Source organism: Humulus lupulus, chromosome 6 (genome assembly GCF_963169125.1).
Source record: "Humulus lupulus chromosome 6, drHumLupu1.1, whole genome shotgun sequence".
NCBI classification, from domain to species: Eukaryota; Viridiplantae; Streptophyta; class Magnoliopsida; order Rosales; family Cannabaceae; genus Humulus; species Humulus lupulus.
The window spans coordinates 198898295-198924506 of record NC_084798.1 but is presented as its reverse complement, the minus strand read 5'-3'; the positions used below and the strand labels follow the sequence as shown (position 1 = coordinate 198924506).

The 26212-nt window shown below is 35.2% G+C and overlaps 1 protein-coding gene across 4 annotated transcripts; it reads right to left on the bottom strand.

The window, feature by feature from the left end:
• Positions 1–3184: 3184 nt before the first annotated feature.
• On the bottom strand, positions 3185–25891 carry LOC133782935 (sister chromatid cohesion protein PDS5 homolog B). Of its 4 annotated transcripts, none has more exons than XM_062222411.1 (31): positions 25657–25891; positions 25011–25241; positions 24532–24713; positions 24001–24121; positions 17301–17522; positions 16925–17141; positions 16676–16821; positions 16397–16554; positions 16161–16310; positions 15992–16040; positions 14708–14896; positions 14183–14362; positions 13188–13327; positions 11565–11691; positions 9759–9905; positions 9547–9615; positions 9052–9173; positions 7992–8109; positions 7561–7683; positions 7273–7463; positions 7053–7200; positions 6854–6964; positions 6677–6754; positions 6103–6576; positions 5947–6014; positions 5812–5863; positions 5500–5586; positions 5363–5406; positions 4397–4521; positions 3754–3824; positions 3185–3481 (listed from the first exon to the last, which is right to left on the bottom strand). In XM_062222411.1, exons 1-31 carry the CDS (start codon positions 25750–25752, stop codon positions 3449–3451), a joined length of 4269 nt encoding a protein of 1422 aa, XP_062078395.1. In that variant the 5' UTR covers positions 25753–25891; the 3' UTR covers positions 3185–3448. The 4 variants fall into 4 exon arrangements, with proteins under 4 accessions (XP_062078395.1, XP_062078396.1, XP_062078397.1 ...); XM_062222412.1 differs by having other exon boundaries at positions 6103–6573; XM_062222413.1 differs by having other exon boundaries at positions 9765–9905.
• Between the last annotated feature and the right edge of the window lie 321 nt (positions 25892–26212).

Sequence of the window (26212 nt, the reverse complement as noted above, 5' to 3'; positions counted from 1 at the left end):
CCCCGATGGGGATTAAGCGGAGATGGGCCGGGGACGGTGATTAGAAATATAAATGGGGGCGGGGACGGGGGGGGGCAATCCATGCCAATTCCTCGCCCCATGTGCATCACTATCGATCAGGCCTACGTGACCTCAACATGGTCTGAAGGAAGTCTTGGTTCACCTTCATCATATTAATATAAAAAATCAAACCTTTTTTTTTCTTTCTTTTCCTCTTCCTATCCTTTCTCGTTCTTCTTCGAATTCCTCTTCTTTCCTTCTCAATAACTCGGGTTTTAAATTCTTGCTTGATAAATCCACTTCCCGAATTTTATTGCCATAGAGTTTTGGGAAACTTATTTACTAACATATTTGTTGTTTTAAGACAATTTTGATGTTTAAAGAAATAAAACCCATCACAAAATCAAGTTTGCTTGCACCATAGAATTGGCATTGATTCTGTATTAAAATTGTCTTCCAAAATTAAGTTTTGCAATCAAAATCAAATTTTGCTTGCACCGTCGAATTGGCAATGATTTTATATCGAATTGATCTCTAAAATTAAGTTTTGATGGAACCATCGAATTGGCATCAATTTGCATAAATTTTATGAAAATTTTGCAAATTTTCATATTTGGAAAGAGAAAAAAACCCAAAATTCAGACATAGAGGCATTCAAAATATAAATTAGTACCTTAAGTAAAGTGAAGATTTGTGAGTTTAATTTTTTAAATGCTGAATCATTAAGTGTCAATGATAATGGTGAATGAATGCTTCAATTTGATATTTTTAACCTAAAATTTTGATTGAATACTAGCATGAGAATCCCTAGTATAGTCAGAAAAAAGAGCTCAGAATGGAGAGAGAATTGCCTTGGATAGAGAGAATGAGAAAGGAGAGAGAGAAGTTTTGTCCGAATTAAATGTTGGAACATAGTTTTCAAATGAGTTTTGTAAGTGGGTTTTATAAAAGGAAATTTGAGTTTCTATCCATATTGTGGACTAATAAATCCAAAAAGTGCCACCCTATTCTATCATTACAAACTTATGCTATTATTTACTTTGTTTCCAAAAATATCTCTTTTATTTTTTTAGCCTCCATCTTCTCCATCTCACTCTTGGTTCTCTCTCTTGGGAGAGCCACGATAGCCACCACCACACCATCACAACTACCAAATTTCTTTGAAAAAAACATCAACAATTTCGGCACCTTTCTCCGTTTTTATTATTCTCTCTTAAACTATCCATGGAGACTTAAAAAAATACCATGATAGTTTTTTATGATATAAAACTTAAACCCACTAAAAGTTCAATTAAGACACTAATTTATGTATTTTGAATGGTTCTGGGCATAATTTTTTTGTGTTTTTTTTTCAATTCTTTTTTTTTTTTTTTTTTTTTTGCAATTTTTTCAGATCTGAAACGTAAAAATTTGCAAAAAACTCGATAGGCCCTTAAAAATCATGATTTTCATGAAAACAATTATCCCCATCGATGAAATTTGATGCCACCTCGATGCGCCTCAATGAAACTTGACACAATTAATTGAAAATGCATAACTTTTCACTTGAGTGTCCATTTGAGGTGATTTTTTTTTTATTTTTGTATTTTTCGAGATCTACACGTTTGAGATGTGTATATACACATTTGAGACGTTTAAAGTTTGAAAACACCCCAAAGTTCAAAACAATATCCCATTTTTTTCAAAGTTGGGTATGGTTTTAACATTTAAACTTCTCAAATGTGTATATACACATCTTAAAAATGTAGATCTCGAAAACAATACCCAAATTAAAAAAAAATCACCTCAAGCGGATACTCGAGTGAAAAATTATGCATTTTCAATGAATTGCATCGAGTTTCATTGAGCTGGCATCAAATTTCATCGAGACAGATCGTTTTTCCATGAAAATCATGATTTTTAAGGATCCATCGAGGTACATCGAGGTGCATCGAGTTTTATCTTGAAAATCTTGATTTTAGGCCCCATCGAGCTAGGCCTCGATGCACATCGATACACCTCGATGAAGCTCATTACAATTCATTGAAATGCAGAACTTTTCACTCAGGTGTCTGTTTTAGGTGATTATTTTTTAATTTGCGTATTTTATTGAGAACTACACATTTAAGATATGTATATACACATCTCAAACGTATAGATCTCGAAAAAATACCCAAATTAAAAAAAATCACCTCAAACAGACACATGAGTAAAAAGTTATGCATTTTCAATTATTGCATTGAGTTTCATCGAGGTGCATCAAATTTCATCAAGGCAAGTCGTTTTTTTTCATGAAAATTATGATTTTTAAGGGACATCGAGGTGCATTATGGTATATCAAGTTTTCTATAAATTTTTACGTTTCAGATCTGAAAAATCGCAAAAAAAAAACTGAAAAAAAATTACAAAAAAAACCAAAAAAATCATACCCAGATATATTCGAAATGCATAAATTAGTATTTTAATTGAACTTTTAGTCGGTTTAAGTTTTAAATCATAAAAAACTATCATGAGATATTTATTTTTAGTCTCTATGGATAATTTAAGAGAGAAGACAAAAAAGAGAAGAATAAAAAAAAAGAGTGCTAAAGTTGCGGACGTTTTTTTCAAAGAAATTTAGTAGTGACAATGGTGTGGTGGTGGCTGTCGTTGCTCTCCCAAGAGAAAGAGAGTGTGGACCAAGAGAGAGATGGAGAAGAGAGAAGAGAGAAAGATGGAGGCCAAAAAATAGATGGGGTATTTTTGGAAACAAAAGAAAAAGAAAATAATAGCATGATTTTATAATGTTGGAATAGGGTGGCACTTCTTGGATTTAAGAATACACTATGATAGAAACTCAAATTTTCCTTTATAAATAAGGGGGTGATTTTTTTTTTTTTTTTGAAAGGGTAAATAAGAAATGTTTATCAGCATAAAAACTAAAATTTCGCTTGTAATACTTGTACTAAAAAAACATTAGTGCATTAATTAAGTATAGCCTTTACACTTAGGGACAACCTTTACACTTATTCCTTTTTCAACCCCTAAACCCCGACCATTTTATCCCAAAGAAAAAAAAACAAAACTAATCTATAAAACAAAACATTATCACAAAATTTAAGAGCTATATTCTTTTTTCTTTTTTTTAAAAAAAAAAAAAGATTTAAGAGCTATATTCAACAAAAGAAAATGAGAAAAATGAAGTGCGGAAAAGAAAAGAAACAAATAAGCAAAGGAATATTCATTCTCAATTTGCGACCCTTGCGAGTACTCATATGCAACCCCTCCCTATTCTCAACCGTATTACCTCCCAAATAATATTTACAAACCCACATAAATCAGATGATAATTACATAAACGCAATGTGGGCACCACTTGATTAATTAGGATTTTCTAAACTCATCATTATACATATTGTATCAAGCTATACAATTCTATGAACTTTAAAGGCCCCAAAATTCAATTCCATAGGGGCAATAAAAAAAATTATTTATGCTTTTCGCCTCCGAGATCTTCTAACCCCCTACAAAAAGAAAAGCAAAAGTAACTCCTGTCAGAAACCACATCAGTAAAAACATATCTAAAAAGGTACTAAATTTTTTAAATTAATTCATTTCTTCTGAATCTAAAAAAAACAAACAAGAACAAAAATTTGATTTGGTGTTCTTAAAAAAGTTTTATGTGTGTTAGTTAAGAGGTAGATAAAACTTTTAAATGGCGCAACCAGAACTTAACAATTTGGCTTTTTCAAGATAACAGCACAATGTATATCTCAACAAAATGATTAATACTTACAATGTCCTCATTTGTATCAATAACTTTTGATGCCAAGGCATCTACTGAAGCTTTCTGGCTCTTTGTCTTCTCTGCATCCAAAAACTAAAAGTTAGGGAAAAAATCACTGGAACAAAGAATCTTAAAGCACTCAGAGCACTACTTTTGACTCCACAACCATGCAGAAAGAGAGGATCATATTACCGAAGCGCAACCCTAAACTAGCACATAAAGTGTGATAATAAAACATCATGTTCCTGACACATATACCGCAGTGATCCCAGATCCAAGTAAATACATCATAAAATCATTAAAATGTTAATGATTCCTAGTAGAGAAAGCCATCTCAACTCCATAAACTGATGAATGAAAATTTAACAACATTCATCCAGACACAACATAGTTACAGGATAGCAGCAGCATGGTTAGCTTTGCAATAGAGGATGCCTAAAGGATGTACCCACCACTAAAATACAATTCATTGTTTTTTCTTTTTTATGGGGGTACTAAATCCATGAACATTTCACCTAGGCCACTATGACATATCAGTGAGTTTAAATAGAAGGATATATGTACTCACACACACATGCTAGAAATACAACAGTATGTTTAAACAGATTCCAAGAATTACCAAGACATAGAAACATTCTGATAGAAAACTTACCACTTTCCCTTCCAACATTTCTAGTCGGTCGAGGAGGAATTTTACTGTATGTATCATCAGTAGGTTTCTTTTTGCCACTGAAATAAAAACTTCCCCGTATCACTATTTTATGGAAATCAGTGTTCCTATAAACAACATTAATTCAACAAATCTACAGAGTGAAGGGTTAAATTTGCTAATGTACAAAAAGAACCTTTACATTATATCATAACAAAGCACACTCACAAATGGAAAATAAATCAACTTTCCAGACAAAATGATTCCTCAAGACAGCTGAAAACATGCAAAATAGGAGATTTTAGAGACTAAATTGATTACTTGCCTAAGATATACCCAAAATACGAATCTAGGAGTTTCACAAAGGGGTAATTACCATGTGTAAGGCACAGACATTTCATTCTCAATATAAATTAACACATGAATGACGTAAGCACTTCTAACTTCAAACCCTTAGAATTTGCAACAACAAAAAATGACAATTTGGTCACGGATTAGAATTTTTATTGATCATTTTATTATTTTATTCAAAAATAGCATTATGCATTAGAGCAAAAAAAAATAATTGAAGCCAATTTTAGTGTGTTATTATATTGTGCCAAATACAGCATTGGGATGGGAATAAGCAAAAAATTATGATAAAAACTAATTCTAAAGTTTTAAATAGAATAGAACTATATTTATAACCAATCAATCAAACAATGGCATATCTAATATCTCATGCTCCATACAGGGTTAAGTCTCATTACTCAGAAATTATTAAAAAGTAGTGCAAAAGGGAACTCAAAATTAGCAATGGAATCCTTGTATCAAAAACTGAAGGTGAAAACTAATTCAAATGCAGACACTGACAGAAAGTAGAACATGAAGTTAACATGTCGAATGGATAGGTCTAGTGACATCATAATAGAGCATACTAGATAGTCCAAAGAGAAGAAACAACAAAGAGATAAATTATTAGTGACTCACCGACACTGCAAATGAAGGGCGTTTGAATTCTCTGCTGATATAACCTTCAAGTGTATAAGCAACACATTGTCAAGACCTCTAATTAATTGAGCAAACATATGATATTGCAGTCCATCAGAAACCTCTTATACTCTTACCGTTTCCAGTTGGGATTCATCACCCACAGTCTCCCAGCTCTCACTATCCAAGCATACTAAGTCTACATTCCCATTATCGCATGCAATCTGTCCATCAATCCAATAACTTAACAACTAGCCCACAAGAAAACAACCCATTTTAAAAAGAAATTTCTGTATTTTATTTTTCAGTACTTTTCTGTTATGTAGCTGGGGTTGTTTAGTATGGTTGTTTTTCCATACAACCCCTTTTGGTTGTGATTTACTTTCAATAAAAAGTTTTGTTTCTTAGCCAAAAAAAAAAAACTGCTTGAGTACATTGTACCCACTCACCTTGTGGGTATTGTTTTCAGAATTATAACCATCCACCGTGCCTGCATAAAAGCTGGAAAAGAAAAAAAATAATAAATCATTAGATGGACAAATTAAACAAGAGCCCCAAGCTATTTTTTCCAGTAAAATTCTCACCATCGTTCAATTGGTGATAACAACTTGATCCGCTTTCCAATTAATGCCTCACCCTTATCAGTAGTTTCCTATATAGTTCATATATATTAGGATATTCTGATGAAAGATCAATGATATGAAAGTAATCCAAATAGGCTCAATTAAATTTATAATTACTTTCAAGCTGGAACAGTCTTTGAGCTTAGCCTGGTTCAATTTGGAACCTTCAGCACAACTATTGTTGCTCACACCACCACTTCCTTTTAAAGAAGCAGCATTTCTTTTCATGCTTCGGGTTGAAACATGTGATTCAGCCACTAAAGGTTTTTTAGGCACAGAACCACGAGAGGGTAATACATGTTCTGTTTCCGGCTTTGATTCTGATTTTTCAGAAGCATCAATATGGTGATCACTTTTAGAACACTCGTGCAGTTGAACTGACCCGGAAGCATTCACAGAGGCAGCCTGTTTTCGTCTACCTCTCGTGGTACTGTCTGGCTTCACATTTTTTTCAGTCTCTGCTGATTTAGAAATGGGTAAATCTTCTATTTTGCAAGGCGGAAAGTACAAATTTCTGTCCCTGATAACAGCTGATTGTGTGCAATCCCCTTTATACTTCCGGCCACGTTTAGAAGGATTAGTCTCAGGCTGCTAAGTAACAAGAAAACAACAATACAAACAGTGGTTAAAGAAATTATCTTATATAATATCACCTGATTGAATCAATAAAAGAAAGATTTTACACGCATACCAAAGAGCTATGAGATTGAAATACATGAACCACTTTTTTAGCAAAAACTTCATTATTTTTAGGATGTTCTGTATTAGCCTGCACACAATAAATAAAATAGGAAATCAAAATCATTTTTGACATCTTTTGACAAATTCAAAGTCTTTTTTTCTTATAATTCTTTTTACCATGACTTACTCTGTATAAAGATGATGGTAGCAAAATATGGCCAGGGGAGGAGGCTGAGATTCCACTTTGATTTACTGCATTGACAAAAGAGAGCCCGATATCTGCTAGAATATGAAGCTTCTGCAATGTACAAAACAATCTTTTTGTCACAGATAATAGAGTCACATAATTAAAGATGGGCATAAATCTTTGAAGATAAAAATCTTACACTAGTATTTTTAATATTAACAGCATCGTCAGCTCTCTTAATAGCTCGGAAAATCCAAAGCAAGTACAAGACAGTGTCATTAACTACACCCAAGTCATTATCAAAATTGATAGCACTGAGTAACGCCTGCAATACTGAAAACAGTGGACTGCAACGAGAAATTATAAATATAGTTGGTGATTAAATTCATGGTAGGCAATCAGTCCAAGAATATATGTACCTGCAAAACTGAGCATATAATTCTTCATTTTGACAATCTTCAAGAGGAAAATCTTTATCATGTGCAAGCAAATGAATTAAGAATACTACTATGTACGCAGGGAATGCAGTTATTAATCCCTCCTTGTCACCAGTTGTTTGACGAGCTTCTCTACCATACTCTTTGATAAATTCTGCCATATATTTATATGACTAAACCAATAAAATCAGCAAAACAATACAAGTACAAATTTAAATCAAACAAAATAAGAATGATAAAAGAGCTGCTTTAACGTAGACAATAGCATACATCCTTAAGGCAATCTGAGGAGGCCAATGCATAAGCACATGCGTATCTACTTGGTATGGCACGCTTCTTCAACATTGTGTGTGTTTTATCGAGAAAAGACCTTCTGACAAAAGATGAGTCATCCTGGAATTTCATGGAGAAAATAGACATATTTGTAAATAAGATCTTTAAAAAAAGACAAATGCAGAAAAGGCCAACATACCAAGAGGAACGTTAAATATGCAACATCTTTCTTAATGTTAAGAAATTGAAGAACATCATAACCAAATGCAAAAAATCTAGAATAATCTTTCCTTCATGGGTATTCTTAAAAAACATAGTGTATGTAAAATAATGTAGTTTCAACAACTATTTGAAGCAATATTTCAATGTTTTATAAATAGTCCTTTTTCATCAACTTGCCTATTTCTGAATGGTCATGCATATAGTACCTTTGCCATTGAAACCGTTGAGCAAAATGTCTCTGGAGAAATATACAAATCCCATCTTTGAGAAAGTCGGAGAACAGACTTTGCAGCAGCTAGTCTCAAAAAGGACACATTTCTTTCACTGCATTACACAACATCAACAAGCAAATAGTAAACTTAGTATAATAATATAAAGTTGAAAATTGTACCCTAGACCTCATGGTTCAAAATATGGACCGCATAATTTTTCCCTTAAGGAAGGGAAACATTGCTACTTCTTTGTTTTCCATTCATATAAGCACACCCTAACTGTACAACTACATAAATGACTCATACAATAGATGAAGACAACAAACAAACAAGAACATTTTTAAAATTGATACACAGCTCGAGTTTACAAGCAAAAAATATATATACTGTTTATTTATTTATTTTAATTTTCAGAAACATAAAAATAATCCTCCATGAGGAAGTGTTTCCCCACCACAACTCAAAAATATCTAAGAATCTTAAGTCATTAGGTAAATGGCAAGCAAGCAATCAATAAGTAGAAATTACTTTTCGGTGAACAGGAAGACAGTATCACGAATATAAAACTGATAACTATCACAAGACTACACGAGAACAAGATCCCCTCTCACCATAAAACCCATGCTGCATAAAATGCTAATATTAAACCAAGCAAATTGAACAAACCATTAATATTAACCAGAAAATACATACAAGAAGATTAATAAATATACAAACTACATTCATGTGCCAACCTTCCTACACTTATTGATATCCCAAAAATCCCTAAAACCCACTTATGGGCACAGGTTATAAAATTGAGCCCCACTTAACCCTAAAATTTTTGGGAAGGATAGTAAGACTTAGGGTCATCCATCAAATAGGTGGTTCTGAGGAATTGAGTCCCAGACCACTTGGTAGCAAACTACAACCCTAAACCATTCACTCCTCATCTTCCCGAATTCTGTAATGCTATGTAAAAGCAGGAAATGTACATCAATCAATGATAACAATGGTGTGAAATTGATACACTGGTACAATAAATTATTTTAAGTACGTTGAATAACACAGGTACCTGCACATCTCATTATTTCTCATTAAAATCAACAATCTGTCCAACAATTCTTTGATATTCCGTCTGAGTTTAGCTCCATGGTGTGGCAAAAAACTCTTCACAAGTAATTTTAGCCCACATATCTACAGAAAGAGAAAAAAAAAATGACTCAAGAAGGTCGATTACAGGAAAATGTAGTTCAGCTAAAACTAAAAAGTACAGTAATCTTCAAATCCAATTTGCACGTGGAAGGTTAATATTATGTTGGCGTGGCTAGAAAGCTTTCACTGGAACATGAGCTAAAAAAGGAGTATTACATCTTATCATGAGAGGTGGTGTGGATACATATTCTGTGTTTGTCCATTTTGAACTAAAACTTAATTCTCTAAAAAACACATTGACAGGGTACACAGTACACCAAAAGAACATACACCAATGGATGCCAACCCCATGAAAATGGTTAGAGTGCAATTAACAAATACATTCAAGGAAACACTTTTTTTAAACAATATTTACCTTCAATTTGCAAGAATCACTACAACCAAAACTATCATCAGATGAACTTGAAGATTCTGTTAAGTGCACCTACACAAAATTTACAGTCATTACATGAAGAAAATTCCACAAGCACGTGAAGAACAAAAACTTAGCAAAAATAGTTCCACCGGCTGATAACCTAAAGGGAAGATACTATTGCAGACACAACAAAATCAAACAAAAAATAATACTTTTACTTGTAAAATCTTCTCATAAATAAATGGAGTGATCTCTCCATCATGAGCTTCAAATGTTGAAACAGAATGTTGTGCAAGACACCCCAAAGACTGCAACACCGTCAAAGTGTTCCTTCCACAATGTAAAGAATCCACAAGTTCCTGCGCAGAAAGAGCCCGAAGTTGATAATGACGGCAAAAAATATTTTATACAACTAAGAAATTACATGCACACTCCTAATCGTTTAGCTGATCTTATCAAATCATTAACTGATGATCAACAATGTGTATTCAGAAGATGTTATTGATCAAGAAACAACGATAGTGTGTAGTCAGAAGATGTTACCGATCAAAGAAACCAAGCTATCCATGAAAAAATAATAATCAATCAATGTTTGAAGGGTTCACTAAAATTCATTATTTTGTCAAAGTCATAGCTTCATGATATATCTTAACAATCTATCCTTTCTAAACAGAAAACATCCCTGCTGTTTGGTGAGGCAACATGGCTAGAGTAGTTGAAAGCTGTTTTCCAAGGTTTGGCAAGAATTTCTGTTAAGAAGAATGGCTGTGCAGCAGATTTTTTGGAAACAAGTGGAAGTGGTAGGGAATGGAATTTCCGTTTGTAAGAGAGCTCAAAAATATAGAAGTGCCAGAGTTGATTGAATTAATGCAGAGATTGGAGGGAGTTAATACAGATCGAAGAGTTTGGTTGGGAGATAGTAACGAAATTTTGTCATGTAAGTCAGCCTTTAAAATACTCAATATGAACGATAACATTCAGAATTATCTTATAGAAAAAAAAAAAACTTTATGGAAAAGCCCAATCCCAAAGAAGTTCAGATTTTTGTTTGGTTGTTATTTTTGGATCATATAAATGTTCATGAAATTCTGCAAAAAGAAAAAAGACCCTCTCAAGTGCTATCTCCAGGATGGTGTGTTTTCTGCAAACAACATGAGGAGACAACTAATCACATTTTCCTACATTGTAGTTTCTCTTTGGCTTTATGGAACACAATATTGAAAGAGTTTGGCTTATATTGCTTAGATAGTCTATCTATGTACATAGTGGGAGGAAATAGAAGACAAATGCTTTGGAAGGAAGGGGTGATGGCTCTTTGGTGGGCGCTGTGGTCAGAAAGAAAAAAGAGAATTTTCGAGGATAAGGAAGATAATAGGGGAGTTCTTATGGGACACAATAAACATTAGGTAGCATTGTGGTTATATAATGCAAAAGAATATAAAAGGGTTTTATTTTCTGATTCAATTAGGGAACGGCAGTATTTTATGTAAATTTTTTCCCTTTTCTTCTGATGGAATGCTTTCCACTCTTGATCCTTGTATTGTTTTTCCAATCAATAATACAAGTTAAGAGATCCAGTTTACAAAATAAAATTAGAATGTCAAGGCTTTGTGGGATAGTAAAGTTTGATTGGCTTTTGTAATTTGCAAGATGAGAAAGATTAAAATATTATGCTTACAGATTTATTGGCCCCAGCAGTCCAGTAGTTGCCTAAGAGAGAATAGGCAGAGGTAAGGGTTATCAATGATGTAATTTTTTTTCATCTTGTTTACACAATGCTTGTCCTCCTTTAAGTTAGCTTTATTTCACATTAAAGTTTAGTATCCTTCTGTTATCAAGAAAAATGGTTGAAAGAAACATGAACTAACAATATCACACAGCCCAAATGATTTATATTAAAGTTCTTAAGAAATTATCCTCTTAGCAGACATAAATACACGGTATTCTGAGAAATGTTAAGAACGACCCTCTTGCAGAAATTAGTTTGCAACTGCATAATTCCATCTCAATAATTGTACCTTGCACAGGTCTGAAAAAATGAGCTCCTTTGATGTATCAATTAATGCTGCAATTGCCGAAACAGCAAATTTAGACTGCAAACGAGTCCCTTCAAGACACACCCTCTTCAGAAAAGGGTAAATTTCACTAAAAAGACACAATATAATAAAATTAAATGGCAATTTTTAGCAACTTCAATAAAAATATAAAATATATTACTTTAAATTTAAAAGGAAAGCAAAAACTATACAAGAATAAATAAATTTAAAAGGAAAGCAAAAACTATACAAGAATAAATAAATAATAGTCCTTACAAGTTATAGCAACCATAACAAAAAAAAAATAGAATAGCTTTAGAAGGCATGTTTTAGTGAACTCCTATGATTAAACCAAAATTGGCCACCATCATCCTTACAAATATTTTATTTAAAACCAAAGAAAATAGTTATTTCAAACAACCTGTTTACACTTGCTAATGTATCAAAAGCCCAATAACTAAATTGCCACTTGTTGAATAGAAAAAGTATATGTTACAACTTACAACACTACTTAGTATACTTGCCCCTGTTGCAAGATTAATCATTCTACTTGACTTTTATGCAATGTGCTCTATCCTTTCCAATAGTGCACATAACAAAGCAATAAGCAGTTACAAGAATAGAGATATTGATAAATTCAAATAACTTTCCAAATAATAAACACAAATCATCATCATCTCTTTATGATACGTTAAGCCCAGCAGATAGGAGGCCCTTTAGTATTTAACCTTTCTTTATTTCCACAACATTCTACAGCTGTTAGTTGGCATTGTAACATTCCCTTTCTTCCCTATAACTCCAATTTACTAAAAAATACCAAATCACCTCAAGTCTTTTCAATAAAACAAATATTTAAATTTTGGCAAGTTGAAATGTTGTTCAGCAGTGGATTTTCATATTTAGAAGGTTAAATCAAAATGCCTTAATATTGATTAGAAGCTCAGGACTGTAATTTTAAGGTGAAAATGTGCAATGGCAAAAGTCACAGTCGAGTTCAACAGGACTTGAGTCAATATTACTATTTTGTCATCTTCACTAGGTCAAGTCAAGCTCAACAAGAGTATTCTATGTTTTTCACCCGTCACGTTAGAAAAAAAAGAAAGAGATGAGGTTATTTTGCAAAACAGGGTTAGTAGAGGATCTTTTAGCCAAATTCCTCAACAGATTGATGAATCCCCTTTTCTTTTCCCCTTCCTTTAAAAAAAACATCAACAGTGAGTAATAAGAGTATTTGGTAATAGTTTTTATATTTTAGATACAATATGCCAAAAATTTGACCAAAACGACACAGGTTATGGTTCTTCCCTGTTTTAAAAATAGAGGGGATGCAAATATTGTAGGGTTAGGCAGGGATCCTAGTTTCAAAATAAAAAACAGAGGGGATGTTTTTGGGTTTTCTAAGAACTAATAATTAAACATGGTATTTAGTTAACGATATACATACATATATATATATATATATATGTATTCTATTTTTAGTATTATCCCTAAAATCTATATAAATGCATAGCTTTCATCAATCATCATAGAAAAGTAATAGAAATGTGATCAGAAAGCAAGCATTGCCTGCCACCCATAAAGGGGATGAAACAGAGCAGAAGTTACCTTAGTTTAACAGATATATGAGGGCCTGCTTTCACTAACACTTCAATCATCTTATCACAAAATGCATTGCTTCCTTTTAATAACATTTGGAATTTCTCTTCTGAACCTCTCAAAAGCTTAGGGAAGACGCTGGTAACAGCCTGAGTGAGATTAAGTAGCAGTAGTTTTACAAAAAAGTTATATTAAGCCGTAATTGTACCACAAACATTATTCATGCAACTTGCAAACAGCAAAAAAAAAAGAAAAAGAAAGAGAACATAATATACTCGTACAAATTATCATCATTCAAAGTTTTGATTTCTTTCTGCCACTAAATTCTCTCTTAATGGTCCACCGACAGCGTGCAACCACCAGCAATTGATCAGGTGATACGAATGATGTTGTTTGACATAATGATCTTTACAAAGCCCTCTCATGCCAATTAAATTCAAGTAACTAATGGATTGTCTAGGTTCAGTTAGGGAATGAATTAAACATAGCTAGTTCAAATAGAAAATGTTACTTTTACATGCAATGACAAGCTACAATAGCACAAAATCAAGAAGAAAAAAATAAGTTAAAATATTCTTTCCAACTCAACAAAACAAAGAAAAGTGGACTGTCTTTAAACTCTTCTAATGAAGAAACATTCAAAAAATTCACAGATTTCATTGTAGACCAACTGAAATTCGTCTTGAACTTTATCCTCATTGACTCTTGCATCTTTCCAACATAAAAACAAAAACATATTGCCATAATGACTAAAGATACCACCACTACCTTTAGCTTGATCCAAATCCTACAAACTTCTCGATGAACAAAGACATAAAACAATGTCCAATGCCCATTAAAGCTACCCAACTTACCAATTTGTATCATATGTCTCTTATGTCCACATTTTGTTCATGTGATACGTTCACACATTTAACTTTTGTGATAAGATATTCTTTTCCAACATAAAACTCAAGGGATTTAGAAAGGCAATAAAACATCTGGTTAACAGCAATTATTCATACCAAAAGAAGCCGGAGAGAAGAATCCTCATAGTGCTTATCCCCAAAACCATTACTGGAAAGATTATCTAAAATACAGCGGACATGCCCTGAACTGAATATGTTGTGAGAGCATTTTAAGGAGAGTGTTTGCAGAAACTCAAAATTTTGGTTTTTATCTCCTATCAAATTCAAAAGCTTGTCCTGGAAATAAGAAAAAAGGAAAAAGTGAAGTTAGAAATGTGCAGACTAAAAACACTTGTAAAAGGGATGAAAACTAAAGAATGTTTACACCATTTTTTTGTATAATCAACTATCTAAATCGTATAGAAAAAATAAATACTAGTGAAAAGAGAGACATCCTAAATTGAAGAATCTCTTAGGGAAAAGACCACTTAACACATTCATCTAACTCCCTAAATTTTAAGGGGCATTGGTGACTTCCCAATTTTTATGACAACTTTTACTGCAACAACAGTATGAACATACAAATAAGGCAAGACCTAATACTTTTATATCAAAATTAGAGGGGAAAAGGAATCGACATACTCTGGTAGTCTCAGCATTTTCATGCCCTAGGTCTTTTAACAAAGTTTCCAGAAAATTAAATACTTTATTTTCTTTCATATTGTTCAATTTTTTAAAGCCCTTTTCTGCTTCAGAAGGATCTGCAAAGGATGCTGCCATTTTCATGAATGAACTTGTGCATCTACTCTGCTTCTCTTCTGAACAATTCTCCTGCAACAAATATTCCAACATTTCTTTTAATTAAACCAATCCAGCCCAGAAACAATAAACTGTGCTGCGTACATAGATATATGAAGCCCATTTTAATATAAGAAGGAAGGTGCAGAGCCACAAAATACAAACACAAATGAACATATAATTACAAAACTAAATTCGGATTAAAGAAAGGAGGTAGGAAACATGTGGCAAGCACAGATGTCATCAAGTCAAACAGTCCAGTAGAGGCTACTTCAAGAACTTTAACCAAAGAGAGAGCCTTATTCAGTAAGAAATAAAGCAGGATTTTAGCATTAATACCCTCAAAGTTTTTTGTTATTTGTCAATTTAGTCTTTGAGAAAAAAATTGCAATTTCAAGACCTTGAAATTTAAAAGCCATAGTAATTAAGTCCATATTTTTATTTATTTTTAACAAAATTCTCAGTTTTTTAAGGCAAAGTATTTCTTTATATCTTATACACCCCCAAATGCAGTAGAAATTCAAATTTTACATTTAAAAACAGAAAAATTTGTTTTAGAAGATTAACAATAAAAATATAATTGCTATTGCTTATAAAACTCAAAGACTTAATTGCCACTTGGGGCTAGCTCAAGTGGTTGGGTGTCAGAGTGTGGGTGGGAGGGGGAGGAATTCAAATCCCCATTGTATTAAAAAAAAAAAAGAAAGAAACAACTCAAAGACTTAATTGCAAAAAGTATCTTAGAAGCTAGATTGTCAAAAGCAAAAAGTTGAGGGAGCCTTTATGCTAAAGACCGTAAACAACACTTCAAGTAATGACCAAAACAAAAGAAAGAGCAAAATTGAAACTGGGCATGCTAAACGAAGATAAATCATGAATGTCAAAAAACCAAACAAAATAAGCAAAGTAAAGGAATAAACATTAATTGCAACTGAAGATGTGCCACGAGTAGAGTTTCAGCAAAGCAAATTTACATATCTATAATCCTACACAAATTAGACTTAAGAACTGAAAGAAAGGATTTAATACACCAACATGAATTAACATAATATAGTTCATGAACATAATGCTATCATGTTGAGGAAGGAAAGTGGAAATAAATTTAGAGAAATGCCAACGATAATCTACCTTCTCTTTTGCTCGGAAAGCCAAATAAGTTTGCATCTCATTCTGCAACCTAAAATAGTAGAGACCTTGTAAACAAAATAAAAAATTCCAGCACATTCATCGCAGTATTCTGAATCTACAACATAATAATTTTTGATGATTTTATTTCTCTCTTGATAAGAAACTCTACCTTCCTTTCTGATATAAAATTGAGTTCAATGCCTTCAAATGTAGAGAGTTAAAAAGTGAAAATAAATGGACCCAGTGCCTTGTCCTCTCCTCTACAGAAAGAAGTGCTGGAAATAAATCCTTCACCAAAATGAGCTCCATGTTTTGGGGTCTGTGTGATAATTGGGAATATTTCATTTGACAATTAAAGCAATAATTTATTTTGTAAAACAAGCTATTACATGTGAATAAACAAACCTGAACTCCTTACAGTCTTTGTCATAATAAAGCATAAGCATTTTACATGGAATTTGTTCCAGTTGGTCACATATTGTCATGCGACCTTCAGAACATTCGTTGCAATAATCACGATATACTTCCAATAATTTCTCCAGTGTCTTTTGCCTTACAGGAACCTGCATGTACAACAAAAATATAAAATAAGACTATTTATATTAATAAATAACTTAAAAACAAAACAAAAAAATTCACGCAATAAGAATAATACTGCTGCCTTAGGCATTAATGTGGATGTACCTTTTTATCCCTCAGTCTTTCAGTAGTTTGAGACAATAATTTGGGTGGAAATTTTTTTAAGTTAGACCTAGCAAGATCACAGGCAACAATCACAGCCTCCATTCTCACCTTGTCATCAAAATCTAGCAGTCGTCCCTCAAGGGCAGCTGTTCAAATCCATAAAAGAATCATAAACCAGATAATGTGAATTGCAAAAAGTAAAATCAGCCACGGTGACACAGTTAAAAAACAAATAGCTCAAAAGTTTACAGAGAACATCATGTGATTCTGTCCCAGTGGAATTGGTGATGTAGCAAATTCTAGCACATTGAAGTGCCCTCACTCTAACTTCTGCAGATTTGTCAGCAAATCTTTTCAAAAACTCTATGAAAAGATCACGGTGATTTTGTGCAATATGGAACTCAGGCAGTGAAAGAAGTTTCCCAATCAGAGTAAGAGCCTTTATTCTGACATCTACCTGATCAGTCTACAAATACATACAATTAATAGATATAATACATTCATGGATAAGAGAAAGACGCATACAACATAAAATACAACTAATGAGATCCTTGTGACTCTATGAACCTTAATATAAGGTAAAGCGATGTACAAAAACCAACACAGATTGAGAAAGAATACTTACCACTAATTCTTGAGACATGTTCGGAATGACATCTTGAAGCATACGAGGTGCACACTGTGAAATTTTAAAGATAATTTCATGGTAAAATTCTTTGATTTCACTTCTTACAGCATCTCTATTCCAAATGCAAGATGTTAAAAACCCACAAACAATAGGCCCAAGCTTCTCTGCACAAGTTTGAATCACAGAAATAGCGAGCTGAGAAGCAGCAGATGGTGTTTCCTGTAAAGACAAAATCGATGAGAGAATTCAGGAGAAAATGAAGGTGAACATTGATGTTATGTTCCTCATTCTTGTAGACATAAATTTTTCTATTTTCTGAATTAGATATGTTTTCCACTCATGACAACCAAAATCAATGCAAATTGGGAATTTAACATTTGAAAATTTCAAAATTAAGTAGTTCACGACAATGCAGAATTTGCAATCTGTAATGCACAACCATTGAGAGAACGCATAAAAAAGTGAACCAAATAGGTAAGGTAACAACAACAAGAATTATCAACTTTCAAGAACCTACGAACTCTAGACAAACCCACAATATATAATCCCTTTTAATTGCTCATGATTGTTAAAAACTCAAATAAGCAATACTTTTAGTTGATTGGAGAAATTTTTCAAATACACAACCTAAGTTTCTCAGAATCTTATCCAACCTTGACGATTGTTAAAATCTCAAACGAGCAAAACTTTTAGTTGATTGGAGATATTTTTCAAATACACAGCCTAAGTTACTCTAAATCGTATCCAAAGTTTCAAATTTCAACGTAATAGATACAGCCTGGACAATTACAGGATAAATTTTTTTTTTCCCATTATAGTTTTTCCAAGAATCCCATCATATATATAAGATAACAAGACAATGCAAAATTTTGCTAGAAAATTATCAAAAGTTACTCTGAATCTGATAGGCTAAATCTGGTATTAACAGAGAGATAAAGACAGCTAAAGAAAACTGGAACAAATGCAATCAGAAATTGTATTGAATATCCAAGAGTTCGAGAGCTTGGTTCTCTCCCATTACAATCTACTCAAATTCTCCACACCTAACACACTCCTCTCCTGCGTATCTTATTCTTACTTCTCTTGGTACACACCTCTTCCCATGTACCCTGTCACACACTAAACCCTCTCCCATAACTAACTCAAGGCTGAGTCACATATTCCCTAAGCTTACCTGACCATCTGCTCCCTATTTGCTCTCCTCGTGTATACATAGGTCATGGGTGGCCTATCAATACCCCCTGCCCAAAGTTTCACCTTGTCCTCAAGGTGGAAGTGAGGAAATTGTTGCTGGATCACCTTGAAGTCCTCCCATATTGCTTCAAAATCAGGCAGATGGACCCATTTGATAAGAGCTTGTGGTTGTTGCTTGTGAGTCTCTGGTCTAATGTCCAAAACCTTCTCTGGTTCCAGCTGCCATTCCAGTTCGGCAATAAGATCGTTGGGCAGTGTTGTTGCCGCTTGATGAGTCCCCAATTCTGCTCTAAGCATCGATACATGAAACACCGGGTGAATGCGAGAATCTGAAGGTAATTGAAGCTTATACGCTGCTGCCCCCACACTAGAAATGGCCCAAAAAACTACGGAGCCAACTTCTCATTCTTCCTCTTAGCCATTGATTTCTGTCGATAGGGTCTCAGTTTGACATAGACCAAATCACCCACCGAAAAGTTTATATCCCGCCATTTTCGATCTGCTTGTGCCTTCATTTTTTGCTGAGCTCTATGAAGGTTCATCTTTAACAAGACAATAATGTCATTCCGAGCTTGGAGAGTCTGCTCTACTACCGATACATTAGTGCTGGATGCTTCAAAACAGACTAAAGGAGGCGGCTCTCTGCGATACACTGCCTGGAATGGCGTCATTCCTGCAGCTGAATGGTATGAAGTGTTATACCAATATTCAGCCCAAGGAAGCCATTTCACCTACTGACTTGGTTTGGAACTTACAAAGCGGCGAATATATGTTTCAAGGCAGCGATTGATGACTTCTGTTTGACCATCTAATTGCGGGTGGTATGCGGTACTGTGCTTCAGAGTTGTGCCTTGCAAGCGAAACAACTCTTTCCAAAATAGGCTGAGAAAAATCTTGTCCCGATTCGAAACAATTGAGCGAGGCACCCCGTGCAATTTGACTATCTCTTTTACAAATATTTCTGCTACTGTTGTTGCTGAAAAAGGATGGCAAAGAGGTGCAAAGTGAGCATATTTTGTCAAACGATCTACCACGACAAAGACAGAATCAAACCCATTCGAAAATGGTAACCCCTCAATAAAGTTCATGGACACATCGTCCCAAACCATCTCTGGAATAGGCCGTGGTTGTAAAAGTCCCACTGGAGATTGCATTAGATACTTATTTTGTTGACATATTGTGCACTAAGCCACATATTTTTGGACATCCTTTCTCATTCCTTGCCAATATAAGTCCGCAGCCAGCCTTTGGAAGGTTTTAAAAACCCCTGAATGTCCTCTTGTATTACTCGCATGATACTCTTTCAATAACATTGGTATAAATGGCGACGAAGATGGCAACACTAAGCGGCCCTTGAACTTAAGGCAGTTTTGATTGTACGTATACCCTTTGCTGGCTTTTTCCAACTGCACTTCCTTAATTATTTTGGATAGAACTGGGTCTCTAGCCACATGCGCCTTCAGGTCAGGCATTGACAACACAGTAGGTGCTGAAATGATTGCTAAATAGGCTTCTTGGTGCACGCAAGATAAAGCATCAGCAGCCTTATTTTCCAAACTTGGTCGGTATTGGATCGCAAAGTCATATCCCAACAGTTTGGTTAGCCATTTTTGGTGCTTAGTAGCCACCCATCGTTGTTCCAGCAAATACTTCAAACTCTTTTGGTTTGTCCGCACCAAAAACCTCCTTCCCAACAACTTTTGGACTGCCAACACAATGGCCATTAATTCTTTTTCATAAATTGACTTTGTACGAGCCTTGATGAGAGCACTTGACTGAAGAAGGCAATTGGACGTTGTTGCTGCATTAGGACAGCCCCCAAACCTGACCCCGAAGCATCTGCTTCAACCACAAACGGAGCTGAAAATTTTGGTAAGGCCAATACCGGAACAGAGCACATTGCTTCTTTTAGTTGGTCGAATGTTGCTTGAGCTTCGTTGTTCCAGCCAAAAGCATCCTTTCGTAGCTGGTCCATTAATAGCTTTGCAATCGCTTCGTACCCCTTTACAAACTTACGATAGTAGCCCGTAAGTCCTAAAAATCCCCTTAAGTCTCGTAATGACTTAGGCACGGGCCACTCCTTCATGGCTGCCAACTTGCTCGGGTCCGCCGATACACCCTTGGCCAAAATAATATGGCCTAAGTACTCCAAACAAGGCTATGCAAACAAACATTTTTTGCGGTTGGCATACAATCGATGTTGTCCAAGCCTTGCCAATACCAACCTCAAGTGATCTCTATGTGCCTCCAATGATGACTTGTACACCAAAATATCATCAAAAAATATCAAAACAAACTTGCGCAAGTAATCACGAAATACCTCATTCATGAGTGCTTGAAACGTAGCGGGGCATTTGTTAGCCCAAAAGGCATGACCAAGAACTCGTAGCATCCGTCATGGATTCAGAATGCTGTTTTTTCAATGTCTTTGGCAGCCACTCTAATCTGATGATACCCCGACTTAACTCCATGCAACTCATCCAAGAGCTCGTCGATGACCGGTATAGAGAATTTATCAGCTACCGTTTCCCTATTCAAAGCTCAATAATCGACACAAAACCTCCAACTTCCATCTTTCTTCTTGACCAACAAGATCGGGCTAGAGAATAGACTTGTGCTTGGTTGAACTATCCCTACGTGCAACATCTCTGTCATTAATCTCTCAATCTCATCCTCCTGTACTTGCGCATAGCGGTATGGTCTTACCGAAATGGGGCCTGCCTCTTCTCTCAATGTAATGGAGTGCTCTCGGTCTCTCGGTGGTGGTAGCCCAGGCGGCATCTCAAAGACAGCTTGATACTCTTTCAACAATTGCAAAAAATCCTCTGTCACTTTTGCTTCTTGGGTCAGCTGCACTGGTTTTGCTTCCAATGACAAAGTTCCCAATTGCACCCAATAACCTTCACCTTCTTGCTGAACCATTCTTAACATAGCCTTGAGAGAAATTTGAGTTTCGCACAAGCTTGGGTCACCCTACAATGTCACACACGAAACCCCCATCTCAAATTTCATTATCATTGTCCTCCAATTGACTTGTATATTGCCCAATGTTTCCAGCCATTTGATTCCCAAAATTACATCTGCTCCTAATTCTAGTGGTAAAAAATCAGTTACCCTCTGAGAGCCCCAAATCAAGTTCCACTTGAGCACAAATTCCCTCCGTTTGTACCTTCCCACCGATGCCCAATAGTACTCCGTAGCAAGTTGCAGCAGTGATTGGCAGCTGCCCCGTTGTTACTATCTCTGTCGAAACAAAATTGTGTAGCCCCGCTATCGATGAGTACCATAACTGGTCACTCTCCTATCTTTCTTGCCAATTTCATTGTGTGTGCTAAGGATATCCCAACCAAAGAATTCAACGATAATGTTGCAAGTGTTTCCTCAGCCAAGCTTTCATTTGAAGAGTCTGGAGTCAGAGGAGGAGAATCATAGCTGCCTTGGGGCTCATCGTCATCTAATATCAGCATCACTTGCAGAAACTTTTGCTCACATTGGTGCCCACGATGAAACTTCTTATCGCATTTGAAGCACACCCCTCTAGCCTTCTTGTCCTGATATTCTGCCTTCGACAACCGCTTTATAGGTGGCTGGTTGGTGGCTTTCGTGGACTTTGCAGTGATGGTTGCTACTGGTGCTGTCGATGAGTAAGTTGATGGTGGATGTGTGTCACTGACTTCATAGGGAAGGGATTATACGATGGCTTGGGTAATGAAATTGGATTGGGAATGGTCTTCAATCCCACTGGTTTCGTTATTTGGGCTATAGCCAACAATGGGTTTCCTTCTACACGTTGGGTCATCTCCATAATTTGGGCCAGGCCCACGAGCTGCAATACGTGCAGGGCTCCTTTAATGTCATCCTTGAGGCCCTTGATGAAGCTTCCTTCCAAATATGCTCGGGTACCCCATGAACCCGAGAGGCTAGAGCTTTCCATCTTACCCGATACTCCCTCACCAACAAATCCTGTGAAATAGACAGCCACTCCTCCGCCGTAGAACCCACCGGAACCGCACAAAACCTCAACAACAACAGATTTTGAGAGTAACCCAAGAAGTAATCGGCCTGCGTTGGTTCTCCCACTGCATGTCAACGCATCACCTTCCAAACCAATCATGGCTACTTCAAGCATCTAAGCTCTGTCAATCTGTTAAGAAGAAAATAATGTTCCACTCGAAACACCCATCCATCCGGATTATGACTAGAGAAGAGAGGTAACTCCATCCTTGGTGGCCTGTAATCCTTCCCAAAACACTGCTCTGTATACGACAATGGATTCCCTGTCGGTTGCTGAAATGGTGGAGAAGATTGGCGACCCAATGACGTCGGCGCCGCCGTGGACGAAACATCACCCTCTACCGTCTTTCACCGACGATCGTCGCTTGCATTGATCGTCTCCATACGCGTCTGTCCTGGAACCAGTAACCCCCGAGTCAAATGCCCCACCAAGAAGTCCATCTTCTATTGCATCGACTCCATCTCTGATTTCAGCAACTCCATCTCCTTCGGCAGATGCTGGAAATCTACTCTGACTGCCGTGAGCTCAGTACAAAGTTCAAATTGGAGATTCTCCAATTTTTCGTCTAACACTTCAAGCTGTAGATCCTTCTTTGGGCCCATGGAAGATTGAAGTCTTTGATACAAATTGATAGGCTAAATCTAGTATTAACAGAGAGATAAAGGCACAGCTAAAGAAAACTGGAACAAATGCAATCATAAATTGTATTGAATATCCAAGAGTTCGAGAGCTTGGTTCTCTCCCATTACAATCTACTCAAATTCTCCACACCTAACACACTCCTCTCCTGCCTATCTTATTCTTACTTCTCTTGGTACACACCTCTTCACGTGTACCCTGTCACACACTAAACCCTCTCCCATAACTAACTCAAGGCTGACTCACAAACATATTCCCTAAGCTGACCTGACCATCTGCTCCCTATTTGCTCTCCTCGTGTACACATAGGTCAAGGGTGGCCTATCAGAATCTTACAAAGGCAACCAGTGTCCCAGGACTTGTAACCCATACCACAAAATTATGACTTTCTTAAACCATGAAGACAGGAAAAACTATATAAGATGTTGTTTCGAGACAATACATTTAGGTCACGTATAGAAAATGGGATAGGATTGGAATAAAAAATATAACAAAAAAATGTAGAAAAATGAATGAATTGATCATTTGTCAACAATAAGTTAATAGAAAATAGGTTGGATGAAAAGTAACAATTCTTTTTTCTTACCATAGAAATGCATGAAGATAAGAATTGGCTCAAATTTTTCAATAGGATTAAGTTATAGGGGATTATTTAGGTTGTTGGATTAATTTTTTTCAATATGCCCTTTAATTTGATTACAAAATTACATTATAAAAATTATCCAAACATGATTTTAGTATCCATTGTCTAGACTCAATCATGAATATTAAATTGAAAAATAACAGTTGTATCAAAATAAAAAATAAAACAGTGTAGAGCAAACATATGCATACTAAACTGACACTCACCTTTTCCTCCTTCAAAAGATTTTGTAAAATCACGTCCAAAAGCGGTTGAGTAGCCTCCTCGTTAAGAATATGAGTCATTATAGACAAAATATCATTAATCAAGCTCCGCTGGTGATGCTCTCTGAAAAAATTAATAATAACAAAAAAAAATTAATACCATTATTGTTGTATCACCAAAATTTTGAAACCCAGCATAACAAATACAAATACCAAACTTAAGTTATATTCACATATGAGATATATTATAACCTACTAAAACATGTGAATGGCTAACTATTGAAAAGCAAACTTTCTTTGATGAAGTCCAACATTACATGATCTACAACTGTACTTGGGATAAGAGTAAGTTTCTCATTATCCTAAATAATTTTAAAATAAAATCACCAGAAGAAACAAGTACCGAATTTATTTATTTGAACTAGTGTAACAACAATCTGCAATGAGTAATATTACAGAAAGGTTACACGAAAAAAAAAAGGACGGATACCAAAATGATGGAACATAGAGTAAAGAAAGAGAGAAGATGCTGACCTCACGACAGAGAAAAATATACTGAACATCTCCATAATCAGGTCATTGCAGTCAATATCCAACATTATCACACAGCATTTACATCTTGAGACAGTCTCCAGAATCTTAACCCTCCTAGAAAAGTATGGGCTTGTGGTGTCAGCTAGCTCCGCAAACATGCTAATGATAAGTTTAAAAACATCCTGAAATAAGGTTAGGTATATTGCACTAATCAGTCCCCACGAAATCTTAACAGACTACACTGCATAACCACAAATGGAGAGACAAGAAGAAAACGATTGCCAAAAACATACACAATAACATAAATCTTCTGTTCTTTTTCTTTTAAGAAGGCGTTGATAGAGTAAGCATGGACAAGAATATCAATTATTAAACATAATTCTACGAAAATGATAACGTTTTAACGCTAAAATATGCATCAATTATACGAACGTGATAAGCACAGGCAACATAGCTATACGAAAGTGAAACGCTTTTACCCTAAGATATTCATCCTCGAACGGTAGGTCGGGTGCCAGGATCCGAAAAGTTTCACTGACACATATGGCTACCAATAGCTTAACATCCTTATCTCTATGCTGAAGCAATCCGCGTGTGATGCATTTTTTCAGAGGATCAATCGCAGCCTCTATCTTTCTGGCATCTTCCAACTTTTGATTGGCGTCAAGAGAAGAAGGCTGTTCCAACTGTGACAAAGCATTTGCAGCTTGCTGCAAACAGAAACCAAGAAAATCACAGACAGAAGAAACAGTAAGTCAAGAACGACGATAAAGAATAGCGATAAATCGATGAACATCGAGAAACCTGTTTGAAAACACTAAATTCTCATAACATGTTCGAAACATTACCAGAAAAGAAAATGAAAATCAACATGGTCAATTCACTTCAAACAAAACTCCATGCTACACAAAATATGATCTGTTGATCTTTCCAACATATCGTACTTCGATAACCAAAGAACAAAACGATACCTCCGAATTCAGCGACCACTAAATTGATATGAAACATCAAAAGTAACCACTACGAAATTCTATGGAAAAATAAAGTTGAGCATCCATTGGTTTTATCCGAGCTCTTGGAGAACAATCGAAGAAGAATAGAAGTGTAGTAGTGAATTGAGCTTACTCGAAGAGATTTGACAATGAGATCCTTGTTTGGGCGAGTTTGTTTGCTGAGTTGGGTGCCGATTGTGGAGATGAGCTTCAACGCTGACTCGTCCATGGATGACAAGGCCTGATTCAGTGAAAGAAATGAGGGTTTCAGTGAAATTTTAAGGGCATTGCTTGCTCCTTCAGGGAGAGAGGTTTTGCTTCCGAGTTCCCTCCTTCAGGCGCGCGTGATTTGAACGTTCCTTCTTTGCTAGTGCTCTCTGCATTTAGAAACTGACTGCGTTAGAAAATCGTGAAATTACTCTTTCACCCTTCATATTTGCAAAATAAGATTTTAGTGTACTCATGTTTTAAATAAAATAAATAAGAGAATTTGGTGGAAACTAATTAATATTTCACAGACATGCCAAAAAAATAAATATTTCATATTTGTTATATTAAAATTCACGTTTTTTTTACTATTATTTTAATTTTTGAAATTACGCCAAAAACCAAGAGGTAATCCAATAACCATTTTAAAAGTAGATTTTAGGGGCAATTTAAAAAATACTTAGGTTAAAATTTTAACAATA

Coding starts and splice junctions, on each gene's coding strand:
- LOC133782935 (XM_062222411.1), bottom strand. CDS start 25,752: ATGGACGAGTCAGCGTTGAAGCTCATCTCCACAATCGGCACCCAACTC. Junction 17,142..17,300: donor ACATGTCTCAAGAATTAGTG/GTAAGTATTCTT, acceptor ATGTATTTGTAG/ACTGATCAGGTAGATGTCAG. Junction 14,363..14,707: donor AAAATGCTGAGACTACCAGA/GTATGTCGATTC, acceptor TCTTATTTCCAG/GACAAGCTTTTGAATTTGAT.